Here is a 24,630-nt window from a genome sequence, read left to right as displayed (position 1 = left end):
GGGGTCCGCTGTTTTGGGGACTGATCTGTGTTGGCCTGTGAGTCTGCCCCACCGCTGTATAACACCCAGTTCTGCACGGACCAGCCTGCCAGCCGCCCCTCCTGGTGCCCATCCTCCCCACTGACCAGCCCTGGAGCCAGTGGCCATCGCCCTAGATCCCCATGCCAGTGTCTCCCCTTGCAGGCCAGCTGGGGAGCTAATTACCTGGCCTTGCAGTACCACAGGGACCCAACAGCCTGGGGAGGGAGAGCCCCGTCTCACAGGGAGCCCCCTGCAGAATGCCCCATAAGGCCCAACAGGAGCGACCCGGGAGCAGCAGGGTGAGAGTGGGGGGAGCTGACCTCCCAGCTGGGATCTCACTGTTTCTCTCTCCTTTATAACGCTGTAGAAAAACGGCTTTGAACAATTCTGCATTAACTTTGTGAATGAGAAGCTGCAGCAGATCTTTATAGAGCTGACCCTTAAAGCGGAGCAGGTACGGTGCACACCGGGGCGAAGCGCTGTGGGGCAGGGGAGAGCAGAGACGGGCCTGTTAAGGCTGGAGGTTCTGAAATCAGGCGATTTTATGCAAACGAGCTAGTGCTCTGTTTGCATAATCGTGCGTGGGCATTACCTCATTTGCATATGGCCTTTTCTTCCCCCCCTGGCAGAGTCTAGGGAAACGGAGGGGAGGGGGCTGCTAGGTGCTTGGCACTTTTGCAAGGCAGGTGCTTCAGTACGGATGGAGGAACTTCACCTGAAAATCTTGGCCCAAAGGTCCTGAATGCGTCTGCAGCAAGCCCAGGGCCCAGAGACAGTTTTGCGCCTGTGCGTAAAAGGGAGGCAGGCGTTTTGCTCCCCAGGAAGGAAACTGCCCCCCTCCCCCATCAGCCTGTGGCCCAGCTGTGGGTTCCAAAGCGCCGCCCTTGCCTTGCACAGCTGGATCTCGCTTGTCTGTTCTAGGAAGAGTATGTGCAGGAGGGGATCAAGTGGACCCCGATCCAGTATTTCAATAACAAAGTGGTGTGTGACCTGATCGAGAACAAGCTGGTAAGAGGGGGGAGTTCTGCTGTCCTTCCCGGCGGGCTGGGGGGTCCGTCCCTGAGGAAGGCGCTGAAGGGGACTGAAAGCCCTGGGCAGGGTTCAGCTGCAGAACGGCAGCACTGCGCAGGGACAGAGCCAGCGCTGGGGAGCGACTTTGTTCCCCCCTGCTCTGCATAAGGGGTTAATTGGTTTGACCGGAGTGGAGAGTAACCCCCGTATCAGCACGTGGCTGGGCTGAATGGGCCAAAGCCTGGCACTGGGATTGGCCCACAGGCCCAGCATTCAGGGACAATCCCTGACGCCGCAATACCTGCATTCCCTGCACCGCTCCTGGCAGTCGCCCAGGTTGGCAGGTCAGTGACGCAGCGAACACAGGGCCCCTCATCCACGTTCCTGCCCTTTCTCCCAGAATCCTCCTGGGATCATGAGTGTCCTCGATGACGTCTGTGCCACCATGCATGCGACGGGGGAAGGGGCGGACCAGACCCTCTTGCAGAAGCTCCAGGCAGCGGTGGGAACTCACGAGCACTTTAACAGCTGGAACTCGGGCTTTGTAATCCACCACTATGCAGGCAAGGTATATTGCATGGGCGCCAGGCCTAGCGCCATGGCACACGGGCACCCACGCGAGCACCCGGCATGGATCCCTGTCCGCTCACGCTGCACATAATCCTATGGGAGTACACACACATCACATGGACACAGCCGCACACCCCAGGGATCCCTGGGTGTATGCACGGAATGAGTAGGAAGGCTGGTCTAGTGGGGAAGCTCCTAGGGGCTGACTTGTGTTTGTACAGCACCTAGCGCAGTGGGGTCCCGGTCCACGGGTGGGCTCCGAGGTGCTACGATAATACAACTAATAATACATAGGGCACTGAGCTAGGGCTAAAGACACCTGGGTTCAGCTGTGCCTCTGCCACAGGCCCCAGGGGTGAATCCCTGAATCTACCCTGTACCTTTGTTCTCCATCTGTAAAATGGGGATAGCACCCCCCCTAGGTCACAGGGGTCACGCATGATGCAGGTATGATGGTGCTGAGGGCCAGGTAAGTGCCTAGAGAGAGAAAATGATGCACCCGGGTTGCGTGGATAATGTACAACTATCCCATTGATTCCCATGTGGATAGGCACCATATGGACACATGCAGTTATTACTGCTCCGGATTCATAGGTTGCATTTAGTCAGGCACCTCGGCAAAGCTGCCGTCACCTGCCATCAAAGGCATTTGTACCAGATCGTCCTGTCAGGGAGCGCTCCCCACAAACAGCCCACAAACAAGCCGCAGACCCAGAATGACCCGAGGGAAACACGGGAGGGATAACTCGGAACAAATGCAAGACATATGCGACCTGCTCATGGGCCGTTTGACGGCAAACGTGTATTTCTTCCAAAGCGCCGGTCGCTGCGGCTCACACAACCAGTTGATCTGGTCTGTAGGGAACCGTCCCCGGGCTGATTTCTGACTTTTCCTTCCAGGTCTCCTATGACGTGAATGGCTTTTGCGAACGGAACCGGGACGTGCTTTTCACTGACCTGATTGAGCTCATGCAGAGCAGCGAATTGTGAGTGCCGCACTGGCCGTATAGCCGGGCCCATCACAGGTGTCTTCTCAAAGTTCCTGCCCTGAGTTCTGTCCAAGTGCAGCCTCTGAAAATGCCTGAGTGTAGGGTGACCAGACGTCCCGATATTTAGGTGTTTGTCCCGCGTCCCGACCGATCTTCGTCCCGATATTTCGCTCCGCTGGCAGCACTCGTCTTTTTTTTTTTTTGCTCCACCGTCGGACCCCCACACCCATGTGTCCCGATATTTTCTTCCTCTCATCTGGTCACCCTACCTGAGTGCAAACTGCTGAGATGAGCCAGAGAAACAAGCCCAACTCCACTCGGCGAGCCCTGTCCCGACAGGGAGAAGGACAGGACAGGGCTGTGACACCTCTCTACCCCCAGGGTGGAGCCCGACCTTCCCAGTGGCTTTCTCTCCCCTCTGTCTCCCACGCAGCCCTTCCCCAGAGCTTAATTGAGCTTGACCCTTTGCTGGCCTCGGACAAAGTGGTGCCCGAGCCCGCTGGGTTGTACACTGGCCTGTTGCACAGCAGCTCTCAGGGGTCAGGGAAGCACGTCCCCTTTACGTGCAGCATCGTACCAGTCCATTAAGGGAGCGGGGTCGGGGCGGCCCATCTTCCTGGGGTGCATCAGGTATTAGCTAGTGGACACTGGACTGGATGGACCAGTGGTTTGGTCTGGTAGCACAGCTCCTATCTTCCTGCTGCTGGTCAGCCCCATTGGGAAAATTCAGCCCCGGTGTAAACAGGTGCGGCTCCCATGAACTTCAACAGCATCTGCGCCTGCCTGGCCAGACCCAGTGGCGGGGAGCTCAGAACCTCAGTGGGTCCGCGGCGGTTTCACGCTGGTGACTGTTTTCTGCCTTTCAGTGCTTTCATCCGGATGCTTTTCCCAGAAAAACTAGATGCCGACAAGAAGGGCCGACCGACCACGGCCAGCTCCAAGATCAAGGTACGGGAGGAGGTTACGGGAGAGTGTCTCCCTGCCCTTGGGGAGCCGGTGAGACTGTTAACACTGTCGACGTCCGTCTTTCCAACAGAAACAGGCCAATGACCTGGTGAACACCCTCATGAAGTGCACGCCACACTACATCCGCTGCATCAAACCCAACGAGACCAAGAGACCCAAGGACTGGGAGGAAAGCAGGTGAGAGAGGCCTTCGCTGTTCATTGCTTGCATTACAAGTAGCGCCTAGCGGGCCCATTGCGCTTGGAGCTGCACGTACACATCGTGAGAGAGAGTCCCTGCCCCAAAGAGCTGATGGTCTAAACAGAGGGTGGGAGGGGAGACACCTTCCCCAAGATCTCAGAGGAGCTCAACAGGAATGGCAGCTGGGTCTCCTGCCTCACACACCAGTGCCTCTACCCACTGGGCCAGACTGCTGCTCACTGCAAGCGTATGAGCAAGAAGCCAAAGATTCATTACTAGGCAGCGCCAGGGGACTGCCCGCAGATCCAGGCCATGGTTCAAGGCAGAAAAAACATTTATCTGCAAACAGGTCCTGACCACTTTGATGGGGGTCGGGCATTTCATCTGTTCAGGCGCTTTGGACAATCCCGCTATCCTCCTCTTTAGGGGCCTCATTACCGTTCTAATCCTGGCCCCTAGGAGCCGAAATGTAATTGAAAAGGAGTCACTTCTGAAAATGGGCCTTGCACTCCTAAGTCCCTGAAGCCCTTTTGAAAATGTCACATGAGGTTTTTATCCATCTCTCGTTTCTGTGATTCCAGACAGGGTTAGTTAATAATAATCATGAATCGTTAATGAATACTTAGCTTTTAGGCAGCGCTTGTCATCAGCAGATCTCAAAGCTGTTACAAAGGGGGAAACTGAGGCACACCGCTGCGACGTGACTTGCCCGCAGTCACCCAGCAGGCCAGGTTAAGTGTAACGCTCGTGCAAATACTCACATATACTCCTCCACACCTGCACACACTCCCTCTCTCACACTCTCATGTATATGCCCACCCACCTCACACATACGTTGCCAGCAAGATTCAGCAATATCCAGGTGGCGCCCGCCCTGGTCCGAGAGTCCGTCCGTTGGGCACGTCAGTCACCTGTGCTGAGCGTCTCTCTTCCTCCCGTTGCTTTGCAGGGTGAAGCACCAAGTGGAATATCTGGGGCTGAAAGAGAACATCCGCGTACGCAGGGCGGGATTTGCCTATCGACGGGTCTTTCACAAGTTTCTACAAAGGTAAGGCCGTCTCTGTGAGTGCTGGAGGGACCCCCGAGCGGTGCACTCTGCCATTGCGCCAGGAATCAGTGCAGCTAGATCCTCAGCTGGCCTGGGAGCTCCAGAGAGGACCTCTTGTTCCTGAAGGCATCCGAGCCGCAGTCACCGAAAGCCCGTCAGCTAACGTGCCCCTTTCCCGGCAGGTACGCCATCCTGACGGCCGAGACGTGGCCGTGCTGGCGCGGGGACGAGCGCCAGGGCGTGCAGCACCTGCTGCGGTCGGTTAACATGGACACCGACCAGTATCAGATGGGCCGAAGCAAGGTCTTTGTCAAGAACCCAGAATCGGTAAGTGGCCCATCTCCCCTGAGACCGGAGCTGCCTGCTGCAATGTGGGTTCACCCACTGCCCCCCAGGATTATCAAGGATTCCAGGCGGGGCAATGGATGTGCTTAGCAGCCCCCATAAAATCACCCGGCTCCATCCAGCACAGATGCCGGAAGGGGTAGCACATCACCAGGCATCACCACAATTTGGGGCAAAGTAGGGTGACCAGATGTCCCGATTTTATAGGGACAGTCCCTATATTCAGGGCTTTTTTCTTATATAGGGACCTATTATCCTCCATCCCCTGTCCCAATTTTTCACACATGCTATCTGGTCACCCTAGGCAAAGGGCCTCCCGCCTGGTGTCTGTGACTCTGTGTTGCTCTCTCCCAGGGCTGCCCTGCAGCTAATGGGCTGAACTTCAGCTGAGGGGATCTAGGGCAGGGGTAGGCAACCTATGGCACGCGTGCCGAAGGTGGCACGGGAGCTGATTTTCAGTGGCACTCACACTGCCTGGGTCCTGGCCACCGGTCCGGGGGGCTCTGCATTTTAATTTAATTTTAAATGAAGCTTCTTAAACATTTTAAAAATCTTATGTACTTTACATACAACACTAGTTTAATAAATATTATAGACTTATAGAAAGAGACCTTCTAAAAATGTTAAAATGTGTTACTGGCTCGCGAAACCTTAAATTAGAGTGACTAAATTATGACTCGGCACAGCACTTCTGAAAGGTTGCCGACCCCTGATCTAGGGAATGAAGCATTTCCAAGAGAGGCATGTTCGGCAGAGAGCTCCCAGGCTCGTTAATTTGTGGGTAAACACCCAACATTAGAAGGTGTAAAAAAACGTAAACCGAATCCGTGTCAAATGTTTTCACCAATTTCCCCAGCCTTCGGCTCACGGGGGCTCGGCTGATGGGTAGAAGGGAGGAGGCTTCGGGGAGGCTGCCCTTCTGGTTCCCAACCCCCGTGGGGAATGAAGAAAACAGGGTGCAGCCCCCCTAAAGTCAGCTTGGTGTCCTCTCTCATCCCGTGCAAGCTAGAGGGAGCTATAGCTGATACAGAGAGAGGTTTAGATGAGATAGAAACCTGTCCGTCTGTCCGTCTTTCTACTCAAACCATTTCTGCAGCCCCTAAGGAGAGCAGAGGTTGGCTCTGTCTTGCGACCCCACCTCTGCATAGGTCTGGCTGGGTCTCATGTTCCCTGCCGTGTTTGTGTTTTGCTGCCACCAGCTCTTTCTGCTGGAGGAGATGCGGGAGCGGAAGTTTGATGGCTTTGCCCGAGTTATCCAGAAGGCCTGGCGGAAGCACATCGCCATCCGGAAGTACGAACAGATGCGAGAGGAGGGTAAGAGAGCCGAGAGCTGCGCCAGCAGACCCAGGGCGGGAGATTCTGTGGAGACACTGACCAGGGAGCTGATACAACCTGGGGTAAAGTGCATGTACCCTGGCTGGGTATGTCACCTTCTCGCCTGCTGGATTGCACAGGGAGGAGCAGCTGGGGAGCCATTCGAGGGGGACGGGGAAGCAGGCAGGGCACAACGTTAGCCCTTGCCAACATTTGACAATGGCCTTTTCATAAATTTTAGTTTAAAAAGCAACATATCTAGCATTTGGGGGACTGGGACGCAGGACTCCTGGGCTCTATTCCTGGCTGTGGGTCTGGAATGAGAGAAGTGGGAAGCAGGACTCCTGGGTTCTATTCCCAGCTCTGGGAGAATGTGTGGCTCAGGGGTTAGAATAGCGGGGACTGGACGGTAGGACACCTGGGTTCTATTCTGCCTCTGAGATGGAGAGAGGCAGGGCCGCCCAGAGGGGGGGAAGTGGGGCAATTTGCCCCGGGCCCCACAGGGGCCCCCACGAGAGTTATTTGGGGGCCCTGGAGTGGGGTCCTGCTCCGGGGTGGAAGGCCCCCCCGCCGCCAAATTACCGCCGAAGCAGGGCCCCCCCGCCACCGAAGTGCCGGGTCTTCGGTGGTAATTTGGCGGTGGGGGGCTCCCGCCATGGGTCTTCAGGGCACTTCGGCAGCAGGTCCCAGAGCGGAAGGACACCCCCTGCCGCCGAATTACCCCCGAAGTGGGGAGCCCCTGCCACCGAAGACCCCAGGCCCCTGAATCCTCTGGGCGGCCCTGGAGAGAGGCAGGGGATTTAGAGCAGTGGAATGTGGGAGGCAGGAATCCTTAGCTCTTTTACAAGCTTTCTGTGATTTCCTCTGTGTTTTCCAGCAAGCCACTTATTTCTCCCATGCCTCTGTCTCCCCTGGGGGGTCATGAAGCTTAATTAATTAATAAACGTTTGTAACGTAATATGGACGCGCAGGGTATTCCTACTTGTACTACTAATACCACCGCAAATGTTTACTAATACTCTCAAATTGTGCATGCCGAAAGCGAAAGGAGATATACAAGCACCTAAAATAATGGTGCAAAGAAGGCCAGGCCTGCACTCCCATTCACCCCGTCCCACAACACAAGCATTAGAGGGCAGTGAGTGTCATTAAAAGTTTACAAACTTCAAACAGCTCAAAGAAAACACTTTATGTGACGTATAATTAACCTGTGGAACTTGCTGCTGCAGGATGTTATTGAGACAAGCAGCTCAGTAAGATGGGACATTTATCTGACCAAGAATAGCATTTGCAGTTAGAATAGCTAGGACAAAAATCTCATGAGCCTTAAATGCTCAGGCTTCAGGGCGTACACTGGGGGTCAGGAAGATATGTCCACCCTCCTGGCATAGGGTTGCACAGTGAAGTACTCTGTGGAGTTTTAACGCCGTCCTCTGAAACCCTCCAACACGGGGACGACATACCTGCCTGGACGGGCCGCTGACCCGCTCTGCGACTGACTCTTGTTGCTGTGTGTCCCTGCCCAGCTTCCCACATCCTGTACAATTTCAAGGAGAGGAGGAAGAACAGCATCAACCGGAATTTTGTGGGCGATTATCTGGGCATGGAGGACAGGCCTGAGCTGCGTCAGTTCATGGGGAAGAGGGAGCGGATAGACTTCGCCGACTCGATCACCAAGTATGACCGGAGATTCAAGGTAAACGGACTCGTCCGGGGCGGGCAGGGATGGGGCGGGGAACGGGATTCCTCCTCCTCACCCGGGGCGGGTGCTGAGAGATTCCTCTCGGAAAGGGAGAGGCAAATCCCAGGCTGCGCTGTAGGGACGGGAGATCTCCTTCTTTATAGTCCTCTCAAGGGCCCTGCTGTCCGTGGGATCCCATACCCATTCCTCCGGCAGGGCTGCGGTCAGTCGGGTCCCAGATGTGTCCATTGCTCCCTGCCCGGGAGCTGGCAGCCGCTCGGTTTTTAAAGGCATCGCATGAAAATGGGATCTGCTTACCCCTGCCCCGACAGAAACAGAGAGAGATTTTCCTGGGAGCGGGGTGGGAATTCTCCCCTTCTGAAGTCTGCAGACAGTGACTGGTTTAACCACCTCTGCCCCAGCGATGACCCCAAAGTACTGACCTCCCCTCCCCAGCTTCGCCCGCTGTTGCCCTGGGGTCACCGGTGCTGCTCCCTGTGAGACGTGGTGATTGACTCCCTGGGGTCGGTCCGGGCTCCTCCCGCTGGCGCTCGCCTCCCCTCACACTGCTGCCCCATCTCTCCCCCCAGCCCATCAAGCGTGACTTCATCCTGACCCCCAAGTACTTCTACCTGATTGGCCGCGAGAAGATCAAGAAGGGTCCCGAGAAAGGCCAGATCAAGGAGGTGCTGAAGAAGAAGGTGGAGATCCAGGCCATCTGCAGAGTCTCCCTCAGGTGACCCCGACAGCTGGCAGGGCCCCTAGTAGCCTGGACCTCGCCCACCCCCCAGCCCTCTGCAAGGTCTTGGGACCACAAATGTGGGTCTGGTTGCATGTGGGCATAGTGACTCCTCCCCCAGGAGTCCTCAGCTTTACCCCCCACAGCCAGGGAACCCACCCACTGCTATCGCCTCAGCCCTACAGGCACCCAGCTCAACCACTCCTACCAGTGCCTCGGGTCCTCAGCACGGCGTGCATTGGTGGGCTGGCTCTCCTGCTGTCCCCCAGTCTCCCTTCCTCCTGGTGGAGGTGAAGACGTCACAGACCGGGGCGGGGGTGCAAGGAAGGGGTTGCATGGGGAGGCCCCAGGCGAAGCGTCACATTCTGTGGACAGCTTTGCAAATCAGCAGCTCCCTGGCCCTTGTGATCTCCAGATGGGTCCGGGTGGCCTCCAGCCAGGCCTAGGGTTCCTCCCAGCTGGGCTCTGACGCCCTCCTCTCTGGTTCTTGGTCTGGCCAGCACGAGGCAGGACGACTTCTTCATCCTCCACGAGGAGGAAGCCGACAGCTTCCTGGAGTCCATCTTTAAGACAGAGCTCATCAGCCTGCTGTGCAAACGCTACGAGGAGCTGACCCAGCGCAAGCTGCAGCTCAGCTTCGCTGACACGTGAGCGGCGGTGGGGCTCCTGGCTGGGGCAGGGAAGGCGGGGGCAGCTGGGGCCCATCTGCCACTCGGCTCCACCTACTGGGGAGCCCTGTGTTCCCAGAGCTGAGAGGGGAGTGGGGGCTACTGGTTAGAGTGGGGGGGGGGATTGGGAGGCAGGACTCCTGGGTTCTATTACCAGCCCTGAGAGGGGAGTGGGGTCTAGTGGCTAGAGTGGGGGGGGGATTGGGAGGCAGGACTCCTGGGTTCTATCGCCAGCCCTGAGAGGGGAGTGGGGTCTAGTGGTTAAAGTGGGGGTGGGATTGAGAGGCAGGACTCCTGGGTTCTATCCTCAGCCCTGAGAGGGGAGTGGGGTCTAGTGGTTAAAGTGGGGGTGGGATTGAGAGGCAGGACTCCTGGGTTCTATTACCAGCTCTGAGAAGGGGGTGGGGGCTAGTGGTTAGAGTGGGCGGGTGATTGAGAGGCAGGACTCCTGGGTTCAATCCCCAGCCCTGAGAGGGGATTGGGGGCTAGTGATTAGAGTGCGGGGGCGTGATTGGGAGGCAGGATTCCTGGGTTCTATCCCCAGCCCTGAGAGGGGAGTGGGGGCTAGTGGTTAGAGTGGGAGTGGGCTTGGGAGGCAGGACTCCTGGGTTCTATCCCCAGCCCTGAGAGGGGAGTGGGAGCTAGTGGTTAGAGCGGGGGGGGGGGGGAATTGAGAGGCAGGACTCCTGGGTTCTATTACCAGCTCTGAGAAGGGAGTGGGGGCTAGTGGTTAGAGTGGGTGGGTGATTGGGAGGCAGGACTCCTGGGTTCAATCCCCAGCCCTGAGAGGGGAGTGAGGTTGTAGAATGGCTGGTGGGGGAGGTCATTAGTTTCGTCTGGGGGCTCTGTTGAGAGTAGCGGGTAATTAGGAGAAGCCTGTGACCCTGATTTGTCAAGTTCAGTGGCACTAGGGCTTTTAAAACAAAGACCCCCCCACAGGTGGGGGGGCCCTGGTTGGACCCTGAGGCCTGACAGCCTTTCTCCCCACTTGCTCAGACTACAGTTCCGGGTGAAGAAGGCAGGGTGGGGTGGAGGCGGCACGCGCAGCGTGACGTTCCTGAGGGGCCAGGGCGACGTGGCCGTCTTCAAAGCAGGAGGCAAGACCCTGACGGTCAGCATCGGGGACGGGCTCCCCAAGAACTCCAGTGAGTGTCGGTGGCGGGTCCTTTGCCCTCGGGGGGCGGGGAAGGGGGGCTGTTCTGTCGAGGTTCACCCAGAGGATGGTGGCGCTTCTGCGCCCTGGTCTTTGTTCTACCGAGTGCATGTACGGAGCCAGGCCTGTTGCGCCCGGGATAAACACTGACCGCAAAATAAAGAGGCCGTTCTGGCTGGGTGATGGCACCCCCCGCGAACAGCAGCACAGGCCCACGCGGAAACCCACTGCGAGCTGGGTTAGCAGGGGCTCCGCTCAGCGCCTGGTGTCCTGCACTCTCCAGTCGTGGGGTCAGGAAGCATGTCGCACAATTTGGGCTTCAGGACTCTGTCCCGCGTGGTTAGAGTGGTGGGGAGGCAGGACGCCTGGGTTCTATCCCCAGCTCTGGGAGGGGAATGATGTCTAGTGATTAGAGTGGGGGGGGACAGGGAGGCAGGATGCCTGGGTTCTATCCCCAGCTTTGGGAGGGGAGTGAGGTCTAGTGGTTAGAGGGGGGGGGACAGGGAGGCAGGACGCCTGGGTTCTATCCCCAGCTCTGGGAGGGGAGTGATGTCTAGTGGTTAGAGTGTGGGGGAGCGGGACAGGGAGGCAGGACGCCTGGGTTCTATCCCCAGCTCTGGGAGGGGAGTGGGATTGTAAAATGGCTGGGGGAGGTGTCATTAGTTTAGTCTGGGGGCTGAGTGGAGTGGATTTTCCCCTCTGCTGACTGGGAAAGGGGGACATGCCGCCGCGGGGCAGCAGTGCAGCTTGCTCGGTGAGTTAGGAGGTGGAGGAATGGCAGGTTTTACTGGCCCACCACGCTTTGCAATGAGCCAAATATGGACCGACGACGCCCTAATGAGCCTGGGCCCAGCCCCCATCCACCCTCTTCTCTTTTGTCCCAACAGAGCCCACTAAGAAAGGGATCCAGCAGAGCAGAGGCCACCGCAAGCAACCGGCGCCCTCCAGAAGTGCCCCACAAGCCCCAAGAGGTGAGGCGGACAGAGCCAAAGGGGGGCCCTGCCTCAGGGGCCATGTGAGAGCCAAGCCGCACTGAGCCGAAGGCGACCCCAGGACCCCCAAGGAGACGGGGGACCTGTAGCCCAGCTGGAAGTTACCGTCCAGGGCTGTAAAGCCGTGTCCGTTCCAGCCAGGACATCAGGGCTTGTGGCTCTATGCAGGGTCCCCTGCACCCTGGGAACATGACCCCTCGGGGCTACCAGCCACCTGGGGGTGCTCAGGGGCCATCCCCCAGCAAACCTGCAGTGGGGAGTGGGGGCAGGAATGAATGGCTCCGGGGACTGAGACGGGGATAGAGAAGTTTTGCTTCTTGGCACCCAAAGTTGCCGCCGTCTGACGGCTCTTCAGTGGCACGTGTGAAATGAGTTGCTAGTTCTCAGACCAGCCCCTGTTGAGCAGGTGTCCCTGTCGCGAAAAAACAACTGTCTCAGCTGGTTCTGGCTGGCAGGCCTGGGGCCAGCCTCCGCAGAGGGGCCAGGCTGCGGCTACGGACGCTGAGCTCCCATCTCCGCCCTACGGAGCCCAGGTCAGAGGCGGCAGTTTGCCTGGAACTGTCCCTCTTCGGTGGAGAACCAGAGGGCTGCCTCCAGCGCGGTGGATTGGGTCCAGATTAGGCAAAGGCACCTCAGCAGAGCCCCCCACCCCATTTCGGAAGTGCGCAGAGTGTCCACGGAGGGGTTAGTCCACGTCAGAGAATAGAATCAGAGAAGATGAGGGTTGGAAGAGACCTCAGGAGGTATCTAGTCCTGGCTTTACCTTTTCAGCCCCTGGATTGGGAACCAGGACAACCGGAATCTAGTCCTGGCCTGGCCACTGACTCAGATTCCCTGCCAGGGAAATGGGCTACGTAAGGCTGCAGATGGCACCGGTTGATGGGTGGGTGTGAAGTATTACAGGGTAACCGATCCCCGGCCGGTGGTTCTTTCAGGGACCTGCAGGAACGGCGCTGCCCAGTTCCCCCGTAATGACAACCGGCAGCAGGAGCAGATGTACTCCACGACCCAGAAACAGGTGCAGGGGCCTCCTGCCGCCATGCTGCCCAAGCAGGGCGTGAGCCGCCGGACCAAGGCCAGACCCCCCTCGGAGCAAAACTTGGAGTTCCTGAATGTGCCCGACCAAGGGGTGGCAGGGTAGGTGTTGTGAAAGCCGGGCCCCTCTGCGCCAGCCGGTTAGAGAGGCTGCGTGCTGCCAGGGCCACTCCCAGGGTTCTCCCTCGCCTGGGAGCCGGGCCATTTGCTCTCCTTTTTCTAATCCTGCTGCATCCAGCCGGGACACAGCGCCGCCTGCCCGTTCATCGCGGTGGGGGAGATCAGCAGCACCTCTGCAGCACCGGGCTGTGTGACCTTGCAGAGAGGAGCCAAGAGGACAGAGAGTTTCTGTCACATCCTTCTCCCCTGCAGCTCTGCCCCCCGGGCGGTGACCCTACCAGCGCCCATGAGAGACCTCGGGGGAAAGTCCAGACAGTGGCACTAGGGCATAAGCAAAGAGTGCTGGAACCTGTGCCCCCCTCTGGAAAGCCTCGGGGTCAGGATCAGGTCTGGGGGCGCGGGGGGTCTGGGGAATCCACCCACAGGCGCTTGTGACCCTCCTGCCCTTGGAAGGGAAAGGGAGCCTGCGCTCCGTGCTGGGTCTCCACGGCCCTGTTCCCGCCGCGTTCTGCTGCTGCGCGGCCCGCGCTGAGCGGGTGCCTATTGTTCTCTGCCCCTCCAGCATGCAGAGGAAGAGAAGCGTCAACCAGCGGCCCCCTCCGGCGGGACGGCCCAAGCCCCAGCCCAAGGTCACCGGCCCGCGCTGCCAAGCGCTGTATCAGTACATCGGGCAGGACGTGGATGAGCTCAGCTTCAACATCGGTGACGTCATCGACATCCTGCTGGAAGGTATGTACGAGGGACCTGCTGCGCCCCCCCACCCCCGTCTCATAGACCTGAGCAGGGGCTGGCAGTGCAGCCCAGTGGGCGGAGGGATGTAAGGCAAGGAGAGGAGTCTATGGACGCAGCAACCCTGCCTTGCTGTAGCCTCCTTCCGCCTCTGCAAGCTGGGCTGCCGGGGGATCAGAAGGTGTCTCTGGGGCTGATTGGCCTCGTCCTCGTTTCTTTAGAGGTCCCTCCTGCCCTGGGTCTGGGCTACACACAAGCCATCAGCAGGGATGTCCAAAGAGCGCGATCCTGCTCGGTGCTGTTTGCTCAACGCAGGTGGTCTTGGCATGAGGGACGTGGCTCTGTCGGCTAGCTGGGACACCCTCTTCCCTGTCCCGTGTGGCCTTTTCTCAGGGCGATGGGACATGACACGCTTTTTGGCTGCCCGCTTAGCGGCGTTGCATGGTTCTCGGACTCTGTAGGAGCCTTTTCCATGGCTTAGTTGCTTAAGAACCTCTCAATAGGCCCCTTAGGAACATTTCATCTTGATTGTCCTCTGCCATCAGGACTTCAGTGCCAGCCACTTGTGCTCTCATGAGCAACACATTATTTGTTGTACCATCTGGCTGGTTTCTCTTCAGTATATCTGTGTATGCCTGGCGGGTTAATGCAGCACCGGCACTTCGCCTTTCGCTGCACAGAGGAGACATCCACCACATGGCGTGGGTTGGATCCTTATGTCAGGGACATTCCAAATGCTTCCTCTCCTCCCGCCAAAGCATTGGCCTGAGGATTAGCTGCTTCACCTCACAATCACGTGAGAGGCTGCTGTCTAGGTAAAGGAACCTGGACACGGCACCCAACAAAGTATCGTTAAACTGGGTTACGGTGGAGGATATGGGTCACCTGCAGATGGATGCCTCAGACGGACAAAAAGACTAAAGAACCAAAATGAAGACTCAAGACCAAAGAACTTAGCAGAAGCATGGAACCTGTTTGCAGAGGCTGAAAAATTTAATGGAGCCATCGGGTGCAGCCATCAGGGAGTATTTCCGTCTCAGGGTCCCCGCTGCCCTTCGTACCAGCCGTATTGAATACCTATTCACTTGTTCAGGAGTGGGACCCTCGGAGGACAAGCAGAGGAACCCTGGCTTCCTGCCTCTGACCAAGGAAAATGCACCTGCTGAATTGTCATGTACAATCATCTTTCCCGTGTTGTGGTCGTGGAATTAACACACGATGTCGGGGAAGTGTGAACTACCAAGGACAATCTGACTTCCCCAGGGAGTCTGCTCATAGCCTCAGAGGCCTTTCTTTGCCCCCTGCGAGCCGCTGGGAGGGGTTGATGATGATGTGCGCAGTTGTATTTCTGTAGCTGGCTGGCAAGTGATCTGTTTGGAGAACATTTCACTCATCGATTTCTAAGGCCAGAAGGGATTGATACGATCCTCTCTTCTGACCTCCTGCATAACCCAGGCCACAGCACTTCAATACAAGCCATAGGATTTTGTCATATGGTTTTGCCGGGGTGGTAATCTTGGCACTTAAGGTTAAATTGGACAAATAATTTCTAACCCCTTCCTAAAAAGGAATAAGTAACAATCCTTAAAAAGGCTGCTCTCAGCCAGGCAGCAACTGAGCTATGCTCTGGGTTTGGGCTGCACCTATGTAGGCTTGCCACGGCGAACCTTGGGTACGTGTACAACTCTGCCGTAAAGCCCACCAACCAAACACATACCTGTACCCAGCTCTCCGTCTCTCGCACACCCCATACAAGTAAGCCTGAGGTTGCAGGGCACAAATACCACGCCAGTGGCATTGCTCGTATCCTGCACTGAATACTAATGATCCCGTCGCTTTTTTCCAGATCCCTCCGGATGGTGGAAAGGTCGGCTTCATGGCAAAGAAGGGCTCTTCCCTGGGAATTACGTGAAGAAGATCTGAGTGAGCCTCGGTCCGCAGGCTGCCCAGACGGGTGGAGCAGAGATAGACGTGAATGAATTCATCCAACCTCATCTTCTGATAAACAGAAACCAGGCCCTGCCCGGTGAGCACCGGCTCCCCTTGCCGACTGGGAGGGACAGCTGCAGGCCAGATGTGGAGCAGATAGACAGCTCTTCAACAGCCAGGCATGATGCAGAAACTATGGCACAAGCGTTGTTTGGAGTCCCAGACCCAGGCGTTGTCAATTACGCTTGTATTTAAAGTTGGGCGGGTGGGGGTGGAGTTAACGCCAGATGGCTGCTGGGCGGCTGCATGTTGTGCCATTCTGCTGAAGCTGCCACTTTACCGAGTGCTTCGACTCCCTTTCCGGTTTCCTTTCCCTCGCTGCGTGACTGCTGCTCTGCTGTTGTCCGTGACCTGGAGCAACGTCGCGTTGTCCGCCGAAGTCACCTGCACTGATTTCTGTCGCGAGTTAAGATTGTAAGCTCTTTGGAGCAGGGACCAGCTCTTTGTTACACATTTGTACAGCTCCTAGCACAGCGGGACAGGAAGACTACAAGTAGTAAGTAAGAATAATGTTGTCCTCACTTATAGCAATGGTGACTTTGACCGTGTGACTCGGCACATAGCACTCATACGTTGTTGCTATTGCACACTGAATCCTGACCCTGGAGCTGTGGGGAAAGCAGAGACGGGGGAGCCGAAATCCCCAGGAATTTCAGCCACGGTTAATCCCAGCCATGGTTAACGACTGATTTCCGCAGGCCCCCCCCCCCTCCGCAGTGATATAGGAACTCTTGCCTCCAAGATGGTGGTTCCCACCTTAGTACAAACCCTGGGACCAACACCATGGGGATGCTCTTCTGAGACTGCACAGTTACCTCAAAGAAGACGATTCTGTATCTAGATTTTGCTGGAGGGTGTGGAGCAAGGAATCCAGCCGTTTCCGCATGATAGCTCAGGTACAGTCTCCTTTCGATACGTCTGAGCGGCGCAGCGTTATGCTGAACTGCTCGGCCAAACCATGCGGGCCCCACAGGGGATCTGGATGCGTATTCAGCAGGGAATTCTAACAACGCTACCTCCAGAACAACACGGGTCTAGGCGAGAAAGTGACACCCTGGGGAACCCGGGGCCACAGAACCGTGTGCGTGTATTGCTGTTATCTGACTACCTGGGGAAAAAGTCACGGGGAGTATTTCACTGAAGCGCTGAGAGCCAGTTTTTCTTTGGGGAGGGGAGTTTATTTTCAGGCAAGTCAGGTCATACAGCCCTGGTTGCCTGGGATGCTCCAAAATCACTGGCTCGACAGATGTAGGGATTTGTCATGACTAATAAAGAGCTTGGACTGCCCCAAATTAGCAGATCAATAAAGGGAGAATTTTGCTTTCTTTTGTATGCTGGGTTGACTGTGAATGGATGTTCATCCTATATCGTCAGAGGATTTTGATTTATCTTCATGAGTCTCACCCCTAGTAAAGTAGGAGACACAGACTGAAGCTGGGAAAATAATTGTTCCGAATTTGCATTGTTCTTCCCGTGCAAATGTCGCCTTCAGGATCTGGGAAATGGGCTTTGTTATTTTGTCTGGGGATTGGTCCTGCTTTGAGCAGGGGGTTGGACTAAAATGACCTCCTGAGGTCCCTTCCAACCCTGAGATTCTATGATTTTTCTCCGAATGCTTTGAAAGCTTCTCAGCACAGACCCCTCAGGCTGGAAATCGTTTCACATTCCGTTGATGAGTCGTTTTCGTGGAGAAACAAGGTGGCAAAACGGTCCTTGTTAGTTGGCTCGTTCCTGTTTTTCTGACCTGACATCCGTGAAAACTGGGAGCGGGAGTCTCTGCGGGGGGTCGGGAGGAGCTGGGCCCACACAGGCAGTGTGAGAGGTTCTGCTGCAGGTCGCACCGATTAAGTTGTTCCACTCTAACGAAATAACTGAATCACCCACTATTCATTGGGCCGGAGAAGGAGCAAGAATCGCTCTAGCCCAGCGCTAAGGGGCCTCACCTGAGAGGTAGCAGATCCCGTCTCCTCATCAGGCAGAGAGGAGACTTGAATTGGGGGGGGGAGGGGTGTCCCACGTGAGTGTCCTAACCACTGAGCTAAAGGATGGAAGGGAGGGCAAGCTGCCTTTGCCTCCTGGTTGCTGGTTTGTGTGGTGTTAGGCAGCCTCCGAGCATGTCTACTGCATATAAGTTAGGGGGCGTAAGTGCCGACTTTCTAATGTGCCGGGGGTGCTCCCCAGGCCCCGCCCCCACTCCACCCCTTCCCCAAGGCCCCGCCCCTGCCCCCTCCTCTGAGCACACCCCGCTCCTCCCCCATATCCCCCCGTTGATCAGCGGGGCGGGTGGGAGGCGCTGGGGGGAGAGGGAGGCCTGATGGGAGGCTGATGCTCAGCACCCACCTTTCCCCCCCCCCCCCGTGGGAGCACCCACGGAATCGGCGCCTAAGGGAAGGAGCACCTGTCGTACCCAGTTTGGCATCTCCCATGGGCTAGCTTCGGCGGCTCCCGGCTCAGCATGCTGGGTCGCATTCGCAGGCACCCATCTATCACACGGGGCCCCGAGGCGCCCAGCTCAGGCTTTGCAGAGCCCAGGAGTGTTCCTCTGAGTTTCTAGTTAGATGTTTGCAGGCTCAGCGTCACAACGCCCAAGTCTCTTTGTGGAGCAGGGCCTCACTGGCTGGGCTACTCCGTGTGCCTTAAAGCCCGGGTTCTTTTTCGGCTCTGACAAATTGTGCTCTCTCCTCTTCTCGGGTTCTTATGCTGTTTGCAACAAGGTGGAAATCTAATAATTAGCTCACCTTCTCCATAGATCTCAAAGCCCTTTCAAAGGAGGTTAGTAGTGTTAGCTCCCTTCTACCGCTGGGGAAACTGGGGCACGGAGAGAGGCAGTGACTTAACCAAGCGGCCCAGCAGACCTGTGGCGGAGCCAGGAATAGACGCCAGGTCTCCTGAGTCCCAGCACAGCACTCTGTCCACCAGCATTGACCAGGAGGAACTGTTCCTTTTTTTGCAAGGCCTCTCGTGATGTTTGCAGACGTCTGAGAGCTGGGCATGAATGCAGGAAGGCCTGACCAGAGGGGAGCGTGAATCTGGAGGAACCCCAACATAGCGATCTCTCCCTGACACCCCCCCCCACCCCCCGCATGCTCCCATCCCTTCTCCCAGGACTTGCCTGCTCCACCTACCCACACACACCCCGTGGTATCCCCTGCAGCCCTTTAGCCCGGAGGCCTCCCATACCTGGGCTAGTAGGAAGAGGAGCGGGGATGTTTGGGGGAGACTGAGACGGGTTATTTCAAAGAGGAGGAGCTGTGCTGGGGGCAGGAAATCAGCCCCTCCAGGCCTTAGTCCTGGTGCCTCATCTTTCCCTGGGACCAGCTGATGCCTCTGTGCCCGGGAGAGGGGGCAGTTGTGTGTGTGTGCTCCAAGCCACCGGTCTCATCTGCCCCACACACACACACCCCGGCCCCACTTCGTATGAGTGTTGGGTCTGTCTTCACTGCAGCGTTAGCCCAGCCTCACGCTCAGGTGTTGCCCCAACCCCGTCCCGTCCACACACAAAACCCTCTCTCCTGAGTGCTTGGGAGAAGGGGGCTTATACCCAGGCTCCCTGACCCTGGGTTAGAGCCCAGGTGCTGCTTTCACTGGCTGGGACCCCTCCCACTTTGCAGGGAGGACATGAGTTAAATCACTCAAGTACAGACAGTCCTCCAATGCCGTCCCACACTTCCCTCCCCCCCGCCCCCCAGACACACACCCCCGCATGTGCCCAGAAGGACAGATACATTCTCCCACAGTTCAGTGGGCAAGAATCAGCGAGCGGCTCATCTCCCTGTGGCACGAGGGCCCACGGGCTATATTCCCCGCAAGTCCTGGCGACGCACAGGGGTGGGGAGCGCCACCCCGGTGAGGAGCCAGGAACTCAGGTAGGGCTTTGCAGTGTGTGTTTCTCAAATGCGGCCACCATAGCCGCATGGGGCCACCAGGGGCCTTTTGTGCCGGGTGATTGGGGGGGGGGAGCATCACTTTTCACAGAAAGCGACTTATGAGCTAGCAAGTCCTTTTTAAAACAAAGCAACCAAAAAATGCAAAAGAAACCACAACAAAAAGACCAGACCGTGCAAAGCACCTTATTTGTTTCTATTCTGTTTAGGTCCCGTAACGAACAGAGACGACCGTAAAGTATTTTTATTATGGAGGCTGCAATAAAAACAAAATTACGGTCTGGTCATGGCTACGTGCAGATTTATTTATTTTTCTTGAAGTCGATTAAGTGCGTTAGGAAATATTGTCCGAGCAGCCCCAAGCGAGAGTTGGTGGCCGCACACTGAGGCCACCGAAAAGTTTCTTGTGAGACCCCATCGCCCAAGTTAACTCTGTAGTGAAATATTCCCAGTGTTGTGAAGCACTTCAGCAGGTCGGGCAGTGGCTATTAGCCAGAATGGGCAGGGACACAGCCCCATGCTCTGGGTGGCCCTAAACCCCTGACTGCCAGATGCTGGGACTGGGCGATGGGATGGAGCACTCGCTAATTGCCCTGTTCTGTTCATTCCCTCTGCAGCACCTGGCGCGGCCGCTGTCGGAAGACAGGACACTGGGCCAGCTGGACCATTGCTCTGGCCAGTCTGGCCATTCTTATGTTCTTACGATCCTATAACGCGCCCTCTACAGAACAGAGAAATGGGACGATTGGGCCACCTGACAGGACCTCTCTTGTATTCCTCCAGCCGCTCCGTGCCCGTTTGGCGTTTACCATTGCTTTATCTACCCTGCCCCAGCCACCGCCGCTGGAATTCTGCCCGCTATGGATGCCCGCCCGTCAGCACCCCATTGGCCAAAGTACCTCTTCCACACACAGCAGGCTGGCCTCAGACTCCCCCGGCGTCCACCCTCCCCTTCCCAATGCTCCGTGGGGGAGTGGAGCGCCACGCCTGCTGGTGCTTCCCAAGGAGAGGAGGGTATGTTTGGGGAGCAGGGGGTTTCTAAGGGCTGAAATAGCTGAGGGGGGACAGGGTAAAGACCATAGGAGCTGTGGGGTTTCACTCACTGCAGCCGCCTTTCCTCCTTCTCTGTATTGTTATGCAAATGTGTGTAAATTTGCAATCTGCTGGTTGTGCTTTGAGGTGTGCAGGCAGAAGGTGATGAAAAGGTCAGTTCTAGCAGGCGCGGCGCTCCACTGCCTGTCTGGCCAGCACAGGTGCTGGAACTAGGGGTAGTGCTGCACCCCCTGGCTTGAAGTGGTTTCCATCATATACAGGGTTTACTGCAGGGGTGGGCAACCTTTCAGAAGTGCTGTGCCGAGTCTCCATTTATTCACTCTGATTTAAGGTTTCGTGTGCCAGTCAGACATGTTAACGTTTTTAGAAGCTCTCTTTCTATAAGTCTATAATATAGAACTAAACTATTGTTGTATGTAAAGTAAATAAGGTTTTTAAAATGTTTAAGCAGCTTCATTTAAAATTAAATTAAAATGCAGAGCCCCCTGGACGGGTGGCCAGGACCCAGGCAATGTGAGTGCCACTGAAAATCAGCTTGTGTGCAGCCTTTGGCATGTGTGCCATAGGTTGCCTACCCCTGGTTTACTGTTTGGCTCAATGGCTCTCAGCCCCCCCGTACAAGCCGGCCAGACGGTGGACTAGTATCCCCTCCAGTCCCGCTTTCTCCCCGCCCCCAGTTCTGCTCCCCATCCCCGGGAGCCCCTCCCCTCACATTCAGCCACAAGCCTGCCAAGCAGGTGCTCCACCCCAGACGTGATAGGGTCAATGGCATTTTCTCTAGGGTGGGGCAGCCTCTCTGAGGTCATATGGGGAGATGCAGGCACAGGGGCTGTGGGAGCTAGTTAGGGTGACCCGAGCGCAAGTGTGAAAAATCGGGACAGGGCTGAGGGGTACTAGGTGCCTGTATAAGACAAAGCCCCGAATAGCAGGGCTGTCCCTATACGATTATAGAGTTCTCTCTAGGGTGGGGTAGATCCTCTCTCTGAAGGGGCGGGGAGTGACAGGACACAGGCACAGGGGTTGCTGGGAGATTAAGTTCCCCCCCCCCCCCCAGGATGCTGCAAAATTGACTCTGGCGACTTTGGAGAAGGGGAGGAAGGAGATGAAAGAGGGGGCAGGGGACAAGGGATGGGGGGGAGACCAAAGGAGGGGGGCAGGGGACAAAGGGAGGGTTGCTGAATACTTGGAGGAGGGTGGCGATTTATAAAGCCAGACGGGACCATCTCTGACCTCCTGTATCACACAGGCCAGAGAACTGCCCCCAAATCATTCCTACAGCCGATCTTTTAGGAAAACATCCCAGCTGGAGATGAGAAGGGGGTGGCTGAGTAAATGGCCAGCAGGGCCCTGCAGTGGGGAGGGCTGAGTGAATATGCCTGTGGGTGCGGGGACAGAATACGTGAAGGGGAGAGATTGGTCCCCCGCACTCAACAAATCCCCCCAGGCCTCCACTGTGCACCCACCGCCACACCCCTTTCAGGATCTCCACTGTCTTAGTTCAGTGGACGAGGGCTGGGCCGTCTCTGCGTGTGACGGGGCTGGGTTCAAAGCCTGCGGATAACCCACAACGTAAAAAAAAAGAAACAAACCCTAATATCGTTTACCCTAAATTACTGATCTCCCTTCTCAGCCTGATCTCCACCTCCGTGGCGCTTTCGTCAGGGAATTTCCTTGTTAGGTTTAATTAAAAAGCATCCATGAACACTAAACAAGAAGCCCAGAGAGGACATTACCCTGGGATATTGCTAATGATATGAAGTACAGCATCACCTTTAATTCACTACAGTTAACACTAGATGGCACCATGCGCCCAGCTAGAAACAGCCTGGATCCTCACCAGGCAGGAGGTGAGGATCCACCCTAGTGCTACATTCAGATCAAACCTCTTAGGTCCCCTTGGGAGCTGGGACAGTGCCCCACCGTTATAGTCATCAGGGGAAGGGGTGCCCCAAATCCTGAACAGACAGGGGTCTGGTCTGGGTGCTTTGCTGCACACAATGCCTGCATGGCTTTTTCAAGCAGCAGCATCTCCCTGCTAAAGAGCTGCTCAGACGTCAGCAGGAGCCGGGGGTGGCCTGCTCTGCCCCACCAGGCCGCAAAAACCCCTGGCAGGGGCGATTCTGCAGGGAGGGGATATGAGGCCAAGGATGTGGCTCTCCCCCATGCCGCACTCCAGGTCCCCCAGATCTGAGAGCCCTTCACGCACGGGCATGGTGGGGATCATCTAGTATTAGCAGCATCTGCTCCATTTTACAGATGGGAAAACTGAGGCACAGTGCGGCGATGGCCCAGCTCCTCAAAGCTATTTAGGTGCCTAACTCCAATGAGAATTAGGTGCCTAGATACCTGTGAGGAGCTGGGCCCTAGTAACTTGCCCCAAGGTTGCACACAAAGCCAATCAATGACAGAGGCAGATAGCACCAGGTCTCTCAGATCCCTACATGGTCACCAGTCAACTATGGTTCCTCCTAGTGAGGTCACTAATCCATCACAGCAGTAAATGCTGCTTAAACAGCTGCATAGCTGGGTCGCCCATCTCAGTGCAGCTATTAGAGTCACATAACCCCCTGGGAAGGTGCACAGTAGGCTGTTGCTTCCAGTGATTGTTCATGTCTTCGTTATTTATAAACTGACTGGCTTTGGACAAATCAGATCGGGAGGGGAACGGCTCGGGATGCCATGTTGAACCTGAAGCCATTGCCTGAGGCAGAAGGAAAAGGTTGGTTTGAGTTACTACAGAGAATTCTTCCCTGGGTGTCTGGCTGGGGGGTCTTGCCCACATGCTCAGGGTCTAACTGATCACTATGTTTGGGGTCAGGAAGGAATTTTCCCCTGGGTCAGATTAGGAGAGACCCTTGGGGGGGGGGTTCACCATCCTCTGCAGCATGGGGCCTGGGTAACTTGCAGGTTTAAACCTAATGTCAGTGGTGGATTCGCTGTACTTTGAGGTCCTTACACCATAGAATCTCAGGGTTGGAAGGGACCTCAGGAGGTATCTAGTCCAACCCCCTGCTCAAAGCAGGACCAATCCCCAGGCAGATTTTTGCCCCAGATCCCTAAATGGCCCCCTCAAGGATTGAATTCACAACAATGGGTTTAGCTTACAATGCTCAAACCACTGAGCTATCCCTCCCCCCCAGCTTTGAGCACCTCAGTAACTCAGCCAGCCGTTATGGGTCTGTTACAGGGGTGGGTGGGCACTGTTCTTTGGCCTGCAACCTGCAGGAGGTCGGACAAGATGACCAGGACGTTCTCTTCTGGCCTTAAAGTCTCTGAATCTATATTGCTGCTTGGTAGCAGATGCTGCCCCTGCCACCTAGAGTCACGTCTGGTAACAGCAAAAACTACCCCATGGAACTTCCTCAGAGATAAACACGCCCTTGGCCTGGGAATAACTGGAGAAACTTCGGCCCAAAGGGCAACTCAGAAAATGTACAAATGCCTGAGAAGGACTCAGTGTGCATTAATCATAGGCCTCTCCAAGGGGCTGATGGCAGTAATAGCTAAGCATCTTCTGTACATTAATGACCAACAGCTCCTCACGGGAGCGAAGGACGGAAGGGGTGTTATCGCCATTGAGGAGCAGTGGCCTGTCCAAAGTCACGCCACAGGTAGAGCCAGAAACTGATCCCGGGAATCCTTTTAACCGTACTAACCCCTAGCTCGTCACTAGCCCTTTGCAGCAGCAGCTCTCAAAGCACTTTACCAGAGAGGGCAATATCATTATCCCCATTTTACAGATGGGAAAACTGAGGCACAGAGCAGGGAAGTGACTTAGCCAGGGTCACCCAGCAGGCCAATGGGAGAGCTGGGAATAGAAAAGCCACCAGGATCTCGCTTAAAAGAGCACAGCTACTAACCATGGGGCCTATTCTCCCTTCAGAAAGGTTTGCACAACTCCCACTAAGAAAAGCACAAAGGTAACCTAGGGCAGGATCTGGCCCAGAGGTTTCTTCCGTATCTAATAAACGCATAAACATCAGTCTCAGCCATTCATCTCATTCCTGCGAGACCCATTACTGAGAGATACTGAAAACTAGACTGGACAAAGCAGTGGAGAATTAGTGGAAATCCCTCACTATCTAGTGGATGACCCAGGTCAGCGGGTCGCAGAGTGGAATGGGGCCCTATCATGTGAACATT

The 24,630-nt window shown here is 56.2% G+C and overlaps 1 protein-coding gene across 3 annotated transcripts in view; it reads left to right on the top strand.

Annotated features, from left to right (window-relative positions):
• The window catches only part of MYO1F (myosin IF), a 53,942-nt gene extending 37,675 nt beyond the window's left edge, over window positions 1-16,267 (top strand). For all 3 annotated transcript variants that reach the window (XM_039515892.1, XM_039515893.1, XM_039515895.1), the window contains exons 12-28: window positions 389-475; window positions 943-1,029; window positions 1,433-1,600; window positions 2,503-2,588; window positions 3,458-3,539; window positions 3,628-3,734; window positions 4,687-4,785; window positions 4,968-5,112; window positions 6,330-6,444; window positions 7,971-8,140; window positions 8,716-8,861; window positions 9,365-9,511; window positions 10,529-10,677; window positions 11,573-11,656; window positions 12,613-12,814; window positions 13,395-13,561; window positions 15,408-16,267. In XM_039515892.1, the coding sequence (XP_039371826.1) occupies window positions 389-475; window positions 943-1,029; window positions 1,433-1,600; window positions 2,503-2,588; window positions 3,458-3,539; window positions 3,628-3,734; window positions 4,687-4,785; window positions 4,968-5,112; window positions 6,330-6,444; window positions 7,971-8,140; window positions 8,716-8,861; window positions 9,365-9,511; window positions 10,529-10,677; window positions 11,573-11,656; window positions 12,613-12,814; window positions 13,395-13,561; window positions 15,408-15,484 (2,118 nt within the window). In that variant the 3' untranslated portion in view covers window positions 15,485-16,267. The remainder of the gene's footprint in view (window positions 1-388; window positions 476-942; window positions 1,030-1,432; window positions 1,601-2,502; window positions 2,589-3,457; window positions 3,540-3,627; window positions 3,735-4,686; window positions 4,786-4,967; window positions 5,113-6,329; window positions 6,445-7,970; window positions 8,141-8,715; window positions 8,862-9,364; window positions 9,512-10,528; window positions 10,678-11,572; window positions 11,657-12,612; window positions 12,815-13,394; window positions 13,562-15,407) is intronic.
• Window positions 16,268-24,630: the final 8,363 nt, after the last annotated feature.

The sequence above is a fragment of the Mauremys reevesii genome, linkage group 26 (assembly GCF_016161935.1).
Source record: "Mauremys reevesii isolate NIE-2019 linkage group 26, ASM1616193v1, whole genome shotgun sequence".
NCBI classification, from domain to species: domain Eukaryota; kingdom Metazoa; phylum Chordata; order Testudines; family Geoemydidae; genus Mauremys; species Mauremys reevesii.
This window is presented reverse-complemented; position numbering and strand designations above follow the sequence as displayed.